General features: G+C 44.9%; 1 protein-coding gene across 1 annotated transcript in view; it reads right to left on the bottom strand.

The window, feature by feature from the left end:
* Positions 1-264: 264 nt before the first annotated feature.
* Positions 265-17,108, bottom strand: part of ENTREP1 (endosomal transmembrane epsin interactor 1) — a 71,158-nt gene continuing 54,314 nt past the window's right edge. The window contains exons 4-11 of the mRNA XM_068974731.1: positions 15,739-15,867; positions 14,141-14,248; positions 13,874-14,007; positions 8,626-8,755; positions 8,375-8,453; positions 6,427-6,579; positions 3,899-4,191; positions 265-468 (exon numbers count right to left, since the gene is read on the bottom strand). Of these exons, the coding sequence (XP_068830832.1) occupies positions 265-468; positions 3,899-4,191; positions 6,427-6,579; positions 8,375-8,453; positions 8,626-8,755; positions 13,874-14,007; positions 14,141-14,248; positions 15,739-15,867 (1,230 nt within the window). The remainder of the gene's footprint in view (positions 469-3,898; positions 4,192-6,426; positions 6,580-8,374; positions 8,454-8,625; positions 8,756-13,873; positions 14,008-14,140; positions 14,249-15,738; positions 15,868-17,108) is intronic.

The raw sequence follows: 17,108 nt of genomic DNA, 5'->3' as shown, positions 1-17,108 counted from the left end.
CCCACTCAGTGTATCCAAAAGATAAATGGCCCGGAAGAACTTGTCATTCCCCCATCAAGGGCCTGCAGCCAGCAGAAAGGAGAACCCGGGAGCCCAGGAGCAGGAATAAATGTTCTCCGGAGTGGCCCCTCTTTCTGAGGAGAAGCCGGAAGGGCACCCTAACTCCCAGTCAGGAAACAGACAGGGAACCCATCCCCTCAAGAGGCTCCCTGCCTTCCAGGGCCCACTGTCTTTCTGCTCCTCAGGAGCCCCAGCCCTGCAGCCTCACAGGACAGTCTCTCGGATGACGCCGATGAGGCTGTGTGGCCTCTCGGCCTCGGCTCGCCGGGGCCTCCTCTCGGCCGGGGGCCTCCCGGCAGGGACGAAGGTGCTCAGATCTCCGCAGCTCCGCAGGTGCAGCAGGCCAGGCTGTTTCTGCGAGGGCAGCACCAGGGCCCTGGAAGTGCTGGGCTGCATCGGAGCCATGATCTTTGGGAGAATAAACAGGGTGACAAGAGGTTAAACTTTACCTGATGTGGTCCTCAGACCTGCCTCCAATATCCACCCAAGTAATGTTCAGTTTGGGGTAGGGGGCTCAGTGGTAAAGAATCTGCCTGCCAAGCAGGAGATGCAGGTTTGATCTCTGGATTGGGAAGATCCCACTCCAGTATTCTTGCCTGGAAGTCCCACACAAAGAGAAGCCTAGTGGGCTACAATCCATGGTGTCCCAAAGAGTTGGACATGATTTTAGTTGCCCTGGGGAAGAGAAAAGGGTGTTTTCCCAAAGTGGAACCCACTTGAAATTCCAGAGTCTTTTAACATACTGCTTCTTTTCTGAAGTTCCTAAGAAATTCCCTCAATTTTCTATTATTTCAACAGTAGGCCTGCCACACTTATTGACTTATTTACTGCAACTTTCTGCTTTATATTTAACATTCTTCTTATCACCTTTTGTTCCAATTTCCCTGTGATTCTCACTGGGTCTGCACATCACTAGAGAGGAGGGGAGCTTGTCAGAAACATAGAATCCCTGCTCCCCCCATAGCAGTTCTGACAGGGGAGTCTGGAACGGGTGTGGGCATCTGTTTCATTAAAAGTGTATCACAAGGTAATACTGCTAAACCTGCAAATTTTATAACCACTGGTCTGGTTAAGTTTATGTCAACTTAAACCAATGTGTTTCTAATTGATCTGATAACACTTCAATAAAAAACATGATAAATCTCGTAAAAACTAGAACCATTTATTAATAACTCTTAAGAGTATTTCTACTGCTAGATCGATTTTGCAAGGTAGCACACACATAACTTCTAAATATACCATATCAAGGCAAAAATGGGTAATTTCTGATCCAGTTGAGACTAATAAGGGCAGAACCGTCAAATTTTTAAAATTACACAGTCATGTCTGTATGACATATTGCTGTAAGCACCTTGGAGAAAACTCAAGTGCTTTATTACCATCTAATATCACAGAGCAATCATCAGGATGACTTGTCATTTAGTTTACACCATTCAGAGATTCTAAGGTCATTAAAAGTTTAATACCCCCAAAATATGGGACATTAAAATTTTCCAATACTCTATTATATTTGTCTCTATAGCTGTTTCCTGACTAAGAAGAAAATTCTAACATTCATAGATGTCTACTATTATTACATGGTAAGTTAGGACAAGTGGTTTTGATATTGGTAAAGATGTAAATGGATATATAAAAACACATTCCAGGGACTTTCTGGTGGTCCAGTGGTTAAGATTTCACCTTCCAATGCAGGGGGTGCAGGTTCACCTCCGGTCAGGGAGCTAAGATCTCACATACCTCCTTGCCAAAAGAAGCAGAACATAAATGACAGAAGCAATACTGTAACAAATTCAGTAAAGACTTTAAAAATGGTCCACATCAAAAAAAAAAATCTTTAAAAAATAACACGTTTCAGTAATACTAGAGAAGGAGAAAATGTGCAAAGCTGAGCAGAGTCAGAAATAAAAGCTCCCTTCCCCTTGTCCCTGCATCGTTCTCTCCGAGGAGTGGTGTGGCTTTATGACACCTGACTACTGGGGTTCTGTTCTGGAAGCCCCGGCAGGTGGCATAAAGTCTATTATAATAACCTGGTACCTGAACTTTGACCCAGTCTGCGCAGAAAGACCTAGCAAACTTTTATAGTGATAGCACCTGCTGAGCTATTAGTAAAATCTATCAAAAAAGCTATCAGTGTCTGTTCTTTCTCCTCAAAGCCATCTTCCATCAAGCAAGACTTTGCAGAAGGTCCAGACCAACAGCTCCACAGACGCTCTAGCTCTTACCTCACCTGAACTTGGCAGCTCCGAACACCTGCTTCTGTTTATCAGGCAACTGGGGCTGAACACAAGGAAGGGGGCAGGTAGTGACATCTACTCCCTGGAGCAGACCAGGGACATGCAGATAGAAACCTCTCTTCTACACAGGCAACCAGCTGGAGCTGGCCTAGGACCACTGTTGACCACTTTTTTAGAAAGCAAACAACAAGAGGGTCCATGGTTCATGCACCTCTTCACACAGCTGCTCTCCTATTACCCACGTTCCCCAACAGACAGCACAGAATTTGGCTTCTGTAAGAAGAGGCCAGCAGGTGGGAAAAGGAACAGAAAAGAAAGCGAGATGGGGCTTCGTTCAATCTGCCTCAAAAGCACACCCAGGGAAACAGTAGCTGGCAATGACCCTGAGAATCAGGCCAACTCAACTCAAGAAGTATCTGGGGGCTTTCCTGGTGGCTCAGTGGTAAAGACTCCGCCTGCCAATGCAGGAGAAACGAGCTCAATCTCAGATCCAGGAGGACCCCACATGCTATGAAGCCACTAGGCCAGTGCACCACGACTCTTTTTGAGCCTGTGCTCTGGAGCCCAGGGGCCACGACCACAGAAGCCCATGTGCCGAAACCAGAGCCCGTGAGACCTAGAGTTTACACTCCCCAACAAGAGAAGCCACCGCAGAGAGACGCCCTAGCACAGCCAGAGAACAGCCCCGCCTGACGCAGCCAGAGAAAGCCCACACACAGCCAAAAAGAAATAAATAAAATTATATAAAAAAGAAGTATCTGACGGGCATGCAACACCCTCAGGCACAGCCAAGTAACACCTATGAGCCTCCATTCATTGAGGTCTCCAATGGCCACCCCAGACACAGAGGAACAGAGCAAATGTCCAAAGGTAAACACTGCTTTTGAAAGAGATGAGTGAGGGAAGTTGTGACCATTCTGACTTCTCATCAGGGGCAAAACCCATTCACTCAGAAATGCGGGTGTACAGACCACCCACTCCAACCCTTCACCTTCCAGATGAGAAGCCTGACACCCAAGTGGGATATTTACAGGTCCAGTTTTATCTTTTCACCTGCAACTTGTTTGGAGATTGCAATGTGGTTTTTGATTCCTGCAAAGGAAAAGGTGCTTATTCCTTTAAGTCTATCAGTTTAGGTAATCTCGCCAAACATTTCATGGGAACGTGACCAGCCCCCAGAATCTTGTCAGTATTAAAATTCACGTATTTCCATTATTGTCAAAGGGCTGAAAAAACATGCCAGATCAAGGGAAACTTTCAACTTAGGAAATGGAATGTTGATCATACTCTGCACTCCACAGAGCCCTTGCTTTCATCCTAGGCTGCTCCCTTTCTTTTTTTTCCAGGCATGCTTCCATTTTCTAGGAAAATCGTTTTCTCTTCTCTTGGGTCAAGAAGACTGTGGAAAAGTCATCACTCCCGAAAAGAAAGCAGGTCTGCTTCTTCCTCTCCCTCCCCAGACCTCCTAACCCCTTAATACAGCCCATTCCCCTTGAAACAGTGACATGGATTTTCTGTGCCTTGGGCAGGAAACCAGAGAAGCTGCTTCAGCTGCTATGGAAACAGGTTGTCTGACTTATGCCTGATATCAATAATAAAACTACCTGTTCTAGAAAACTGGCACTCGTGATAGCTTCCTCCATGTGCTCCTCATCAGATTTCAGAACAGATTTGATGTTTTCTACAAGTTCATGGATGTCTGGGGTCATGGTGCAGGAGGACTGCTCCAGGAACCTCGCCACCAGCAGCTTGGTGTCCATGTAAGACTTGTAATCTATCAAAGACCTTGGTCTGCATCTTGAAGCTCGGGACCTCAACCTTCTCCTCAAGGTCACTGCAGCCAAGTCCAGTCTTCCCTCAGTCTGAGTCGCAGCCTCACAGCTGAGCACAGGGACGGCTGTGGACAGAGACAAATAACATGTACCTGTTGGCCAAGTCCTGTGAACACATCTGTACCTGAAACAGCACAGACCATGAAACTCCACGTGGAAAGCATGTGACAGGTGCCAACAGTCATGCAAGTCTTGCTTTTCCTCTTGCAGAAGGAAGAGGAAAGAAAGAAAAACCCAATGACTGCGACACGAGCTTGTTCCCTGAAGTATAACTTCAATAGGACAGGTCCCCCAAATATTTGACTGTGCCACATAAGAAAATAACCATCAGGGTAAACACAGCTGATAGAGAAGAGCATCCAGAATGCATATCATAATGGAACAATGGTTTCATGGGGTGATGACCAATACGTGGGGATGGCTTGCACAGGCAGAAAAAAACATGGTTGACCAAAGCAAGAACGTTCCAGCGGGTAGGATGAAGAAGCCACTGAAAGAGAGGGACCGAGGACAGAGGAGACTTGTGGGATGAATGGAACGCTCTGCTCACACTGACTGTACCTTTGTCCTAAACATCCTGGGGAGCAATGTCCTGACTTACAGTATCGACGTCACAGCATGGCTGGTGGTGGCGCGATGGCTGACTGTTACAGAAAGACAAATCTAGTGCAGAAATCTAGACCAGCACACGTCATTCTGGAAGTCCGCAGCAGGCCTGGGAAATCCACCACAGGCTCTAACTTCCATAACTCCCTGCTTCAGCAAGGGTATAAGGACTGGCAGGACATTACTGCACTGGCAGGTGGGTGCAGCAAAGTCAGGCCTGGTCTCCACGTGTTCATAAGCCAGCCAGCGGCCTTCAGTGTACGCGACACTGGAGATTTTCAGTCTATGAGGGTCTGATATGCAGCAATTTAGATATTGAAGGAAGAAAGGAGGCAGGGGCTGGGAGAACAGGTAGAGGCAGGGGCGCATTCCTTTTCCTCTGGAGAAAGGTGTGAGGAGTTCTAAACAGGGGGTGGCAGCCATCTTCCTTGGCTGCCACGCGTACAACACAGGGGACAGGAGTCTTCCGGGACCACTCGCTAGAGACACTCATGTGTGAGGAAGACAGCCAGGCACTGCACTGTCACTCGAAGGCGACCTGGTCCCTTCCACCGCAGAGGCTCCAACAGGTAAATACGTGTCGTGCTTGCCCCTGCAGTGCTGCAGAGGGGGAGCAGGTTCTAGAAAGAGGTACAGACTAAGCTGTGCAGACAGCCGAGCTCCTGTGGAAACTGCAGGTGGCCATCTCGAGTCCTCAGCTTGCCAGGTGGGCAGAGGACCCCAAGGTGAAGACGGGTCTGGGGAGCTGCCGGGGCCTGCTGGGGGGCAGAGGGTGCTCAGTCCCAGGCAGGCCTCCTCCCCGCTCAGAAGCCACTGGAGAGACAGGAGGTGTGTTCTCTCTGGCTCCCACATGGTCAGTTCAGAGCTGTGGCAAACAACACAGGCTGTCAGAGGGACGGAACCCAACTAGGGGTGACGTGGGGCCCAGGGCAGAGCAGGGCCAGAGGGTTTGCAAAGCTGTATTTGCACAGAGCTTGAAGAGAGCACAGGTCACCGAAAGAAGCCTCTGTTACTGGGATTACAGAAGATATTCATTGTCTTCCTTTCTTTCCTTATTTTTTAAAATAATTTTCTACAATGAAGAAGTATTTGGAGATGTTCAGGTAGTCATATATTTAGAAAAGAAGATTCAAGATTATTTCAAGTTTCTAAAAATTTCTGATTATTAAAATTTAAAATTATTCAAATACCATCTATACACAAACTGAAAACAGAAAGGGAGAGAGATGGAGTGTGACTTTCACTCTATCCAAAGTTCTTGGAACAAGGTCAGATTTAAATAATTCAATTTACTCATACACAATAAAAAGATAATTAGTGTCAAATTATAGAAGAAGGGGGGAAAATAACACCCGTTTGACTTTTTCCTGGAGTGAGAATATTGGTTCCCACGAAACTTTGAGCATCTAAGGAATCAGACCTAGGTTTCACTGCCTTCTTCGTGTGGCACCAACACAGTATCCCATGCAACCAAATGCTTGATACTGACTTGACAAGAAAAATTCCTACCAGCTGGAAAAGATGTGGTAGATATCTATCCCTAAGATGCATGCAGAATTTGTTATTTTGCCAAGACCTCTTAGCCCCCCTCCAAGCTTTGTCTTGAACCATAGAGCCTTGGGTGGCCAGAGCCACTCAGCACCTGTGGGCAAGTACGCACAGTGCCCTGCGGAGAGCCTGGGGGATGGCATCACCTCTCTCAGCAGAATGATGTAGCACAGGATCACTCTTGGATCTTGTCCTCAGAGGTCGGAGGGCTCTCCAGCTCCTCGCCGGACACAGCTGGTTTGTGTTGGGAGTTGGTATGGATGCGCTTTCTTCTCCAGGTGTGGTAGGAATATCCCCACCTGATTTTTTTTTTTTTTTTAAGAGAAGAAACAGAAATTATTTCACCAGCTAGAGCCTTCAAAATGTTGGGCAGGAAACACCTGTGAGCCCCAACCAGCTGGGACAAGGGTAGTCCAGTTAATTATATTTACTTAGGCGGTGGGCCCAGAACATTTTTATTTGGCAGCACTATGGGAAATGCCGCCTCCCCAAACTACTACTTGTAAGCCCAAAACACACCTAAAACAAACAAACAAAAAACTATAAAACCAAGAGCAGAAAAACAAGCCATGCCCAAAGGCCTGAAAAGGTGCTTAGAATCTTCTCCAGTGAAGCATGCTGGTGTGGCACTGGAAAGGTCCCTGCCATTTCCCCTTTCTGACTATTCAGGCTGAACTTGATCAGGCGGAAGGGAATATCGGTACAGGTGAGGTGTACAGGTGAGATGGCTGCCCTGGGGCTGCAGGCCAAATACGGGCAGAGGAAGTGTCTGCGGACTGGGCTGTGAAACTCCTGGGAAGCCAGGTTAAAGAGCTAGTGGCCATTAAAGGAATCAGTCAAACCACTCCGAAACTGGATGACTGCTGCTCAGGAAAATAAAATCCCATCATTTGTGAGCCTGAGTAGTACTCTGGGAAACTTTTTTTTAAGAAATGGAAGGATTAAAAACATACTTAGGAAACAGAACCCTGCTTCATAATTCTACTTAAGATGGAAGGTGAACAGAGCAGAAACCTATTCCAAATGTTGCTGCTGAAAAATCACCTCTGTCTAAAATAGCTAAGAGTTAATCCATTATTTATCACCATCTGCAATTTTATCCTGTGAACAATTCTCTGGGCCATTTAAAACCTCTCCAAAGAGAGAAAGCGGTAACAATGTGCCCTTAAGCTACAAGGATAAATGTAAATTGACTCTAGTATTTAATGGAGGTTTGGGAATTGGCACTCAGTACATGTGAAGGCAGCATGACCTGGGTCCTGGGTTACAGATGAGCGAATCACTCTGCAATAGACAAAACTCTCTTTGTCCCTTTAAAAGAGCTCATCTTATCTTAACGGGAGAAAAAAAAATCTTAGATCAGAAAATAAATGAATGCCAAATTATGGACCTAGAGAGTGTCATACTGAGTGAAGTAAGTCAGACAGAGAAGGAGAAATAGCATACGCCATCCTTTCTATGTGGAATCAAAAAAAGAAATGATACAAATGAACTTCCTCACAAAATAGAAATAGACTCACTGACTTAGAAAACAAACTTACGTTGTCAGCAGGGAAGGGATAGCTAGGGACTTTGGGAAGGTCATGTACATACTGCTGTATTTAAAATGGATAACCAACAAAGACCTATTGTATAGCACATGGAACTCTGCTCAGTGTTATGTGCCAGCCTGTGTGGGAGGGGGATTTGGGGGAGAAAGGATACATGTATATGTATGGCCGAGTTCCTTCACTGTTCACCTATCACAATATTGTTAATTGGCTGTACCCCAATACAAAATGTTTTGAGTGTTTAAAAAATATAGATAAAAATTTTTTAAAAAAGAATGCCAAATTAAACTCTGAAATCCATTTCTGAAAATAGCTTGGTTATTCATAAAAGATTCTAATGATATCTATATTTCTGTTCATATATTATCTTCTACTTGTAAGCCCTAAGGACTTGATAATGCTTTTACATTTGGAAGAAAGAATGTAGCTTGAACCATCTGCTCCAAGAATATCTGACCTCCAACAAAATATCATATGGATCATTATTAATATCATTCTTAATCTACTGAATCATGAGTCTGGGCAGCAATTATGTATTTATTACCTTGAATCCCTGGCATGCAGATTGGTTCCAATGGGCTGGTGGCAACTTCTGATCCTTCTGGCATTTGGAATGAAGGTCCCTGCATCAGAGGGGAAAAGGGTTATTTATTGATATTCAACTCAACCATCATCTGGAGTAAAGTGAACTTCTTACAAACATCTACAAGACATGGTCCCTCTCCCACCCTGTCCTCTGCAGCTGTTTTTCCTGCTTGCCATCAATGTACCAAAGAGAAACTCCATGGACAGTACCTGCTGCTGGTCTGTCTGGCTCACCACAGCTTCATAGGGAGGTGGGGGGTCCAGAGGACAGAACACTTCCACTCCTTTGATTCGTGCTCCATAGATATGTGGCAGGGGAATAACATCAGGGCCAACCATCCTAGGAAGAGCATCTTGGCATCAGAAAGCTTGTTTCGGCTAGTTGATGCTGGTGTCTCTAGACACTGGCCATTGACCCTGGAGCATTACCCACTGACAATGGGAAAAACCCCTTGCCCCTCCATGCTACAACCTCCTGGTCCAGGAGCAGGAGAATAATCAACTAAGCTGCTCTCTGATGGAGTGCCCGGAATTCTTAGGCAAGGGACAATATAGAAAATGTAATACCATCATTCCTTTTAAATCCACTAGTCAAAAAGCGAACAGCAATCCATAAGAAAGAGAAAGCAAATTTGTGGTTCTCCACGGGACTGGGGAAAGGAAAGAATGGGGGTGACAGTTTAATGGATACAGGGTCTCCTTGTAGGTGATGAAAATGCTTTAGAACTAGGTGGAGCTGATGGCTGCACCATATTGTGAATGTACTAAACACCATTGAATTGTATTCTTCCAAATGGTCAATTTCATGTTATATAAATTTAATCTCAATAAAAAATAAACAAAAAACTAAGGATTCAGGGAAACTCAATTATTTAGTTTTTTTTCCCTTTTTTACATTCAGTTCAGTTCAGTCACTCAGTCGTGTCTGACTCTTTGTGACCCCATGAATTTCAGCACGCCTGGCCTCCCTGTCCATCACCAACTCCCGGAGTTCACTCAGACTCACGTCCATCGAGTCGGTGATGCCATCCAGCCATTTCATCCTCTGTCGTCCCCTTCTCCTCCTGCCCCCAATCCCTCCCAGCATCAGAGTCTTTTCCAATGAGTCAACTCTTCGCATGAGGTGGCCAAAGTATTGGAGTTTCAGCTTCAGCATCATTCCTTCCAAAGAAATCCCAGGGTTGATCTCCTTCAGAATGGACTGGTTGGATCTCCTTGCAGTCCAAGAGACTCTCAAGAGTCTTCTCCAACACCACAGTTCAAAAGCATCAATTCTTCGGCGCTCAGCCTTCTTCACAGTCCAACTCTCACATCCATACATGACTGCTGGAAAAACCATAGCCTTGACTAGACGGACCTTAGTCGGCAAAGGAATGTCTCTGCTTTTGAATATACTATCTAGGTTGGTCATAACTTTTCTTCCAAAGAGTAAGCGTCTTTTGATTTCACGGCTGCAGTCACCATCTGCAGGGATTTTGGAGCCCCAAAAAATAAAGTTTGACACTGTTTCCACTGTTTCCCCATCTATTTGCCATGAAGTGATGGGACCAGATGCCATGATCTTCGTTTTCTGAATGTTGAGCTTTAAGCCTACTTTTTCACTCTCCTCTTTCACTTTCATCGAGGCTTTTTAGTTCTTCTTCACTTTCTGCCATAAGGGTGGTGTTATCTGCATATCTGAGGTTATTGATATTTCTCCCAGCAATCGATTCCAGCTTGTGCTTTTTCCAGCCCAGTGTTTCTCATGATGTACTCTGCATGTAAGTTAAATAAGCAGGGTGACAATATACAGCCTTGACGTACTCCTTTTCCTATCTGGAACCAGTCTGTTGTTCCACGTCCAGTTCTAACTGTTTTAGAGACTCCTTTTCGACTGCTGGCTCAAGCCAATTTCTGAGACTGGGGGACTCCCTGAGGAGATGGGGACACACAGTCACCTTCTGTACTGACAAACTGATTCACAAAGTAGATAACCATCTTTGGATAGAAGCCTTAACTGCAATCAGGCTTCTGTTTACGACAGTAGGTTAGGAAGTCCTTTCTCAAGGAGATACCAATGCATAAAATGGTTACATTTATAGAAGTTAAATAAATAAACCTCTTCTGAGAGGTCATAAAACCTTACAGGAAATAGGGAGCCTCTATTGCATGAAAACTCTTAGCATAACTGTTTGTAGAAACATTAATGCAAACATTCTTGCCTGTCTGCTTATAAGAAAGTGAAGTTGCTCAGTTGTGTCTGACTCTTTGGGACCCCATGGACTGTAGCCCACCAGGCTCCTCCAGCCATGGGATTTTCCAAGCAAGAGTACTGGAGTGGGCTGCCATTTCCTTCTCCAGGTGATCTTCCTAGACATAGGGATCGAACCTGGGTCTCCCGCATTGCAGGCAGACGCTTTACTGTCTGAGCCACCAGGGAAGCCTTGCTTATAAGAAAGAAAATTATCAATTGGGTTTATACAGCTAGTGCCTATGAAGTTGATTTACACTGAGAATCTAGCAAAGTCGGTCAAGTTTAAAAATATCTCCGAGAGAATATGTATCTAAAAGTGAATACATTTAGCCATTTTAAAAGAAAAGTGGACAAGGGGCATGGGATTAGGAGATACAAAGTACTATGTATAAAATTGATAAGCAACAGGATATATTGTGTAGTCCAGGGAAATAATAGCCATTGTTTTATAATAACTTTAAATGGAATATGCTGCTGCTAAGTTGCTTCAGTCATGTCCGACTCTGTGCGACCCCACAGACGGCAGCCCACCAGGCTCCCGCGTCCCTGGGATTCTCCAGGCAAGACAACTGGAGTGGGTTGCCACTTCCTTCTCCAATGCATGAGAGTGAAAAGTGAAAGTGAAGTCGCTCAGTCGTGTCCAACTCTTAGTGACCCCATGGACTGCAGCCCACCAGGCTCCTCCATCCATGGGATTCTCCAGCCATTGCCTTCTCCATAAGCTATAAAAATACTGAATCCTGGGATGACCCTGAGAGATGGGACGGGGAGTTAGGTGGGAGGGAGGGTCAGGATGGGGAACACATCTACACCCATGGCTGATTCATGTGAATGTATTGCAAAACCACCATAATATTGTAAAGTAATTAGCCTCCAATTAACATAAAAAGAAAAAATACTGAATCACTATGGTGTACATCTGAAAATGGGCTTCCCTAGTGGCTTGGTGGTAAAGAATCTGCCTGCCAATGCAGGAGACAAAAGACTCAGGTTTGATCCCTGGGTTGGGAAGATCCCCTGGAGGAGGAAATGGCAACCCTCTCTGGTATTCTTGCCTGGGAAATCCCACTGACAAAGGAGCCTGGCAGGCTAATCTACAGGGTCGTAAAGAGTCGGACATGATTTAGTGACTAAACAACAACAACACCTGAAACTAATACACTATTGTAAGCCAACTTCAATTATAAAAAAATACATAAAAGGTTAAAAAAAAGTGGGCTCCACTCAGATATTAGGGGAATTTCTGAAAATGAGGGTGTTTGCCTATTGGAGTTATGAGCTACAGCTCCAGGTATATACTTTAGATCGCAAGGGTATTCTGCCTTACCCCCTCCCCCACATTCCTCTCAGGAAGTCCTGGTTGGTAAAACCCTTGGTGAGACGCTTGTCCGTCTTCTTCCAACTCAGATTTGGCCAGGCAGTGGCTCGGGACTCAGACGGGCAAGTCCAGAGATGCATCCAGATCCTCAAAGACCCACACTCAAAGCGTGACATAGAGGCGAAGAGAAAGGAAAGAGAGAAGGGAAGGCTGGAGCAGGAGATCCCGCGGGTCAGCACAACTTCCTAACCCACATGAGTCACTTTCCCTTTCTGCCACTGCAGGAAATTAAATCCGTCTGTCGCCTCCACTTAGGTCAACCAAGCGCTCACCCACAGCCTCAGAGAGCCAAGGAATTCTCCATGAAGAGGGCATTTCTCTCCCCATCCCGTGAAATAACAGGCACGTCACTGTCCTTCAATGTGCCCTCTGTAGACAGCCTGACATTGGGCTAAGGTTTTAGCAAATGTGTCCTATAGTACATAAAGAATATGTGTTTTGTTGCTATGTCCCTCTGGCCTCCGTAATTCTTGGTTCATTTCCAAAAAGACTACAGAAGTCATCCTGGCCCCTGAAGTTTCGAAATCCCAGTCCACCAGGCCCTGTACAACAGGGAGGCTGAGCTGTCCCCTGGGGCCATCTGGCAGCCAGCTGATGCCCTCTCCAGCTTTGTGGTCATCTCTGCTTCCACTGAGGAGGGTGAGCAGGGGAGGGTCTGCAGCAGGGTTTAGACTTGATTCTGAGGGAAAGTCAGGAAGGTAAATCATGGAAGAGAACGTGAACAGCATCTGAGTGTGAGCTGCCACTAGTGACCTCTGAAAATCACACGTGGCTGTCCTGAGCACTAGAAAATGGATTTCCAAAAACCCCAAGCCTGACACCAAATTTGACAATTCTCCACATGTACCTCAGGGTTAAAAGTAGAAATTCCTGGCCCTCTCACTAGCAATGGAAAGGCACTAGTCTTTCTTATAGAAGTCTATGCTTTTCTTCCACAAGTTTAAATATAGGTGTGCTTTATCCTTTACATTCAGACTAAGAGCATCACTTCATACAGGAGGCCAGCCCTAATGAGCTGACTTCCTTCAATCTCTCTACAGCCCACCCATCGTTCCAGGTTAGGTAGCGCCCCCTCCTGCACTCAAAACCTCCTTCTGAGTACTACTACAATCCTTCCAACACTCAGTTTTCATGACCTAGACTGTGAGCTCCTTGTTAGGGGGAGGAAGTCAGTGTAACTCATTTTGAATATCAATAACCCAGTACAGTGACTCGTAAGCAGTAGAGAATGGATTAAATGCTTGTTGAATGAATAAATGAAGTCTTTTTATTTTTAAGAAAGGTACAATTCTACAAGTGGCTAACAATCAAAAGAATGCATGTGGCACTTTGTTCTACAGATGATGATTTTAGAGATTTAAGAAACAGACGATAAAATTTTGAGCTAGAATTTGCAAAGGAACATAAACATGGTGTCTTTTTTTTCCCTAGACCAAGGAGATGTGATTAATAATTAATCTTTTTTTAATGGCTGGGAAGAATTTCATGATTTCAAGACCTGCTGATGGTGTTACAATGAATATCGATTTGGCCCAAATGAGAGTGTTTCCAGGGTAACAGCAGTTCTCAATCATGTCAAATTACAGTAGTTATCTCACTGGGTGTCAGTTTTCCTGGGAAGCTAATTGAAATTGAAAAACTATATCCTTAGGTCAAGGCTTGACTTTTCTTTGGTTTCATGTAATTTGTCAGACCAAAAAGGAGAGAAGAAAAAACAAAACAAAACCGGAGATCCTGGAAAATAACACGATGTCTAGATTCTGGAAAGAAGTCAGAGCTCATGCCGTGAGTTCTGCCCCTCGAGCCTCAAAACTGAGAGGATGGGTACGGGTACTAAGGGAGGATACCTGCGGTTCATCCGGGGTGTGCACGAGTAAAACGTGGCAAAATAGGAAGGGGGAGGCACTGGCGGCACGAAGTCATCAGGGTCTGGGACGCGTCTGTGTTCCTCCACTTCTTCCACAGGAATCTGGGATTCATCCTAATTAAACAGCATCTGTTAGTCAACAGCCTTCGCTACAAAGGCTCAGGGAGAAAGGCCACAGATGACAAAAGAAGATCTGAGGGTGGGCTCAGCGGCGTCACCGACAGGCTGCCACCTGGTATGGACTTACGATGCAGGATCTCCTGGCTGCAAAGATCTGGAGGTAGCGAAGGGCGGCTGCCACCAAGCAGACAGTGGTGGTCAGGGCATTCAAGGCACACAGGGTGAAAAGGACTTTCTGGAACCAGGAAACAATGACGCATCTGAGTATCTCAAAACTGATGACCAGAATGCAGCATTAAAACTTTCAAAAATTAATAACAACACTATCCTAGGAGGCCGATACTTATGTGAAAAGGCATGTAAAGGACTTACACGGCGTTTGGCTCACACTAGGTGCCCAACAAACACTGGCTGTTAATAAGACTGTCACACAACAGTGTGTGCTTCTTAATTTCAAACCCTTATCTTAGAAGCTTCTTGTCCCGGGTAGACATGATAGTACCATATTTCTTTTTGCATCAGAATCCTGTCTGGAAACGTCTCTTCCAGGAAGGTACTGAATTTTCCTTCTGAAGTTGGTGTCCCCAGTGATCGTGAGTCCCAACCTCCATGCTCCCGCAGCCTCCCACCAGGAAACATGCTCCTTCATTGGTGGCCACAGATTCTATTTCAGGCACCACTGGCAGAGCTGCCCTGGGGAACCAACTAGGACAACACAGGGAGCAGGCCAGCCTGAGTGTAAACAGGGCTTGTCTCCTTTAAACACATGCCTCAAAATAGCAGCAAAGCCAGTTCCAAAAGCTTCTGTTGCTACAGTCCTGGCTTCTTAGCGGGGCTTTCCCCAAGCAAAGTCCTGGCTCAGAAAGTTTGGGGGTGACTCAGCTACTGAAAATCCAGAAGCCAAAGAAAGAAGGCCATTTTTACAGCCTCCATAAACTCTGAGAGCTGGCAGCTTCTCTATCTTTGTTTAGAGATTCCTCTTCTCCATGAAAAATAAACCCAAAACTAAGATCTAAAGAAAGCCATCAGTGAGGGACCATCTAAAAACTAGTATCTCAGGGTTTACCAACTGATCGTGTTACTCACTGGACTAACAGACCTTAAGTCAGGACATGATTTTTATCCATTTCTCTAGTATTTTTTTCAGCTGGTTTCATTTGTTTTTCGTATCTTTGGCTTGGTATAGTTGCAGCCTATTAAACAAGAGGTAGTGTCTTGAATTTCTCCTTCATTTTTTGGCCAATACATCTCCTTAGCCTAAGCGTCTTACAACAGCAACACTCAGTAGCCCACAAGGTTCATTTAGGTCAACAAAGGAGCATCAGAACAGTGACAAATGGGCACGCACTTCAGAGGTTCTGCTAAAACTTCATCATACATGTGCAGCCACATCGTGGGATGTATGTGTGCATATGTGTATATGTAAATTTATACACATACACATATACATGTATATGTATTTAGGCTCCTTTACCTTTTTTACTAGCTTATAATTCTGAACACAAATAAGCCATCTATTCATAACTTAAGAGGCAACAATAAATAACCTGTGGTCCCTTTGGCTCTCCATTCTGACTCTGGGTCACTGATAAGGAGTCACTCATATCTGCTTTTAGCAGCATTATTTGAAGGAGGTAACAGAAGAGGGATATTTCAGGGAGCTTTGCCTTCCTTGGGGTCTCTGTGGTGTGTTTACTGGCTGGGAGTGGAATCCATTCCAGATACCTTGAGGAGAAGGTGAACAGCACTACAAGGCTGAACCGGGAAGAGTTTCAAGGCATTTTCTTTGTCTGTGCATTTGGCTGGTTGAAATTCTTCACAACAGAAGCAAATCTTGCCTTCACCTAAGTCCACCTTAAGGGGAAAAGGCAGAAGAGTAATTTAATCATTAAGTAAAAATACACGGGCCACACCATGGAGCAGTAATATCACAGAATGAGTTATGGCTGGGTTCAGGGTCAGGCAATATCTACAGCAGTCAGGATAGGTTAGGTATGTTGTGGTTAAGAACCAGCCCCCAAATTTCAGTGGCTTCATCAACCAAGGTTATTTCTTGACTATGCTATATGTCCACTGCAGGTCAGCAGAGGGCTCTGCTCTTCATACTGCCGTGGGGTCCAAGGGTGATGGAGCATCCACTCAGATGTCTGAGGATTGCTATGCTAGACACATGGACAGCACCTGATGAATTGTACACTGGCACTTATTAAAGCAGGGTTACAGGGTAAAAGGCAAGATGCTCAGTGAGATTTGCATTCAGATAAACAGATCACTCCTTAGAGTCAGTATGTCCCAAATATTGCACAAGTTAAGTTTACAGTAAAAAAACAAAAACTATTAGCTGTTTATTTGAAATTCAAATTTAGTTGGATGCCTTTAGATTTGCTACTTCTGGTCACCCTAGCTTAAATCTTCTTCTTAGGAAATGACACTGATCACATGAACTCAGTTTCATTTCCAAAACAAATCATACGGTCCTACTTATCCAAGAGGGCAAGGAAATTCAGTCTACTGTGTGCCTCGAATGAGCTCAGGGTCTGTGTGGTGAACCGTAGCCCTAAACCACGTAGGCTTACAGAGATCTCTTAGTTCACAGCTTTAATATGCTCACAGATTCTTGCACAAGTTGTGTGATATCTGAAGTGATAACATCACTGATGAGTAATCTCATATGTTTTTAGTGAGATGCTTTGCAAACGTTTGGTCACTTTTCCAAGTTTCTATTGACAGGTTGGGAACATACATATCAGCTGAACTGGGCTAATAAGACCCATAATTTGGGAACAGAGTTTCATTTTTACTTACTTTGCAGCTTGAGCTGTTAAAGTTGGCTATATCATTTTGGCTAAAAAGAAAGGCCACACCTCTTTCATACTTGTTAAAATACAGAGGCAGTTTTGACTTCACCAGCTGCAAAATTTTTCAGGCATCTTTAAGAATGACTGAATGTCTACAATGTTTAATTCAGTTCAGTTGCTCAGTCATGTCCGGTGTTTTGCAACCTCATGGACTGCAGCACGCCAGGCATCCCTGTCTGTCACCAACTCCCAGAGCTTGCTCAAACTCATGTCCATCAAGTCGGTGATGCCATCCAT

The sequence above is a fragment of the Capricornis sumatraensis genome, chromosome 6, assembly GCF_032405125.1.
Source record: "Capricornis sumatraensis isolate serow.1 chromosome 6, serow.2, whole genome shotgun sequence".
Classification (NCBI taxonomy): Eukaryota; Metazoa; Chordata; class Mammalia; order Artiodactyla; family Bovidae; genus Capricornis; species Capricornis sumatraensis.
This window is presented reverse-complemented; position numbering and strand designations above follow the sequence as displayed.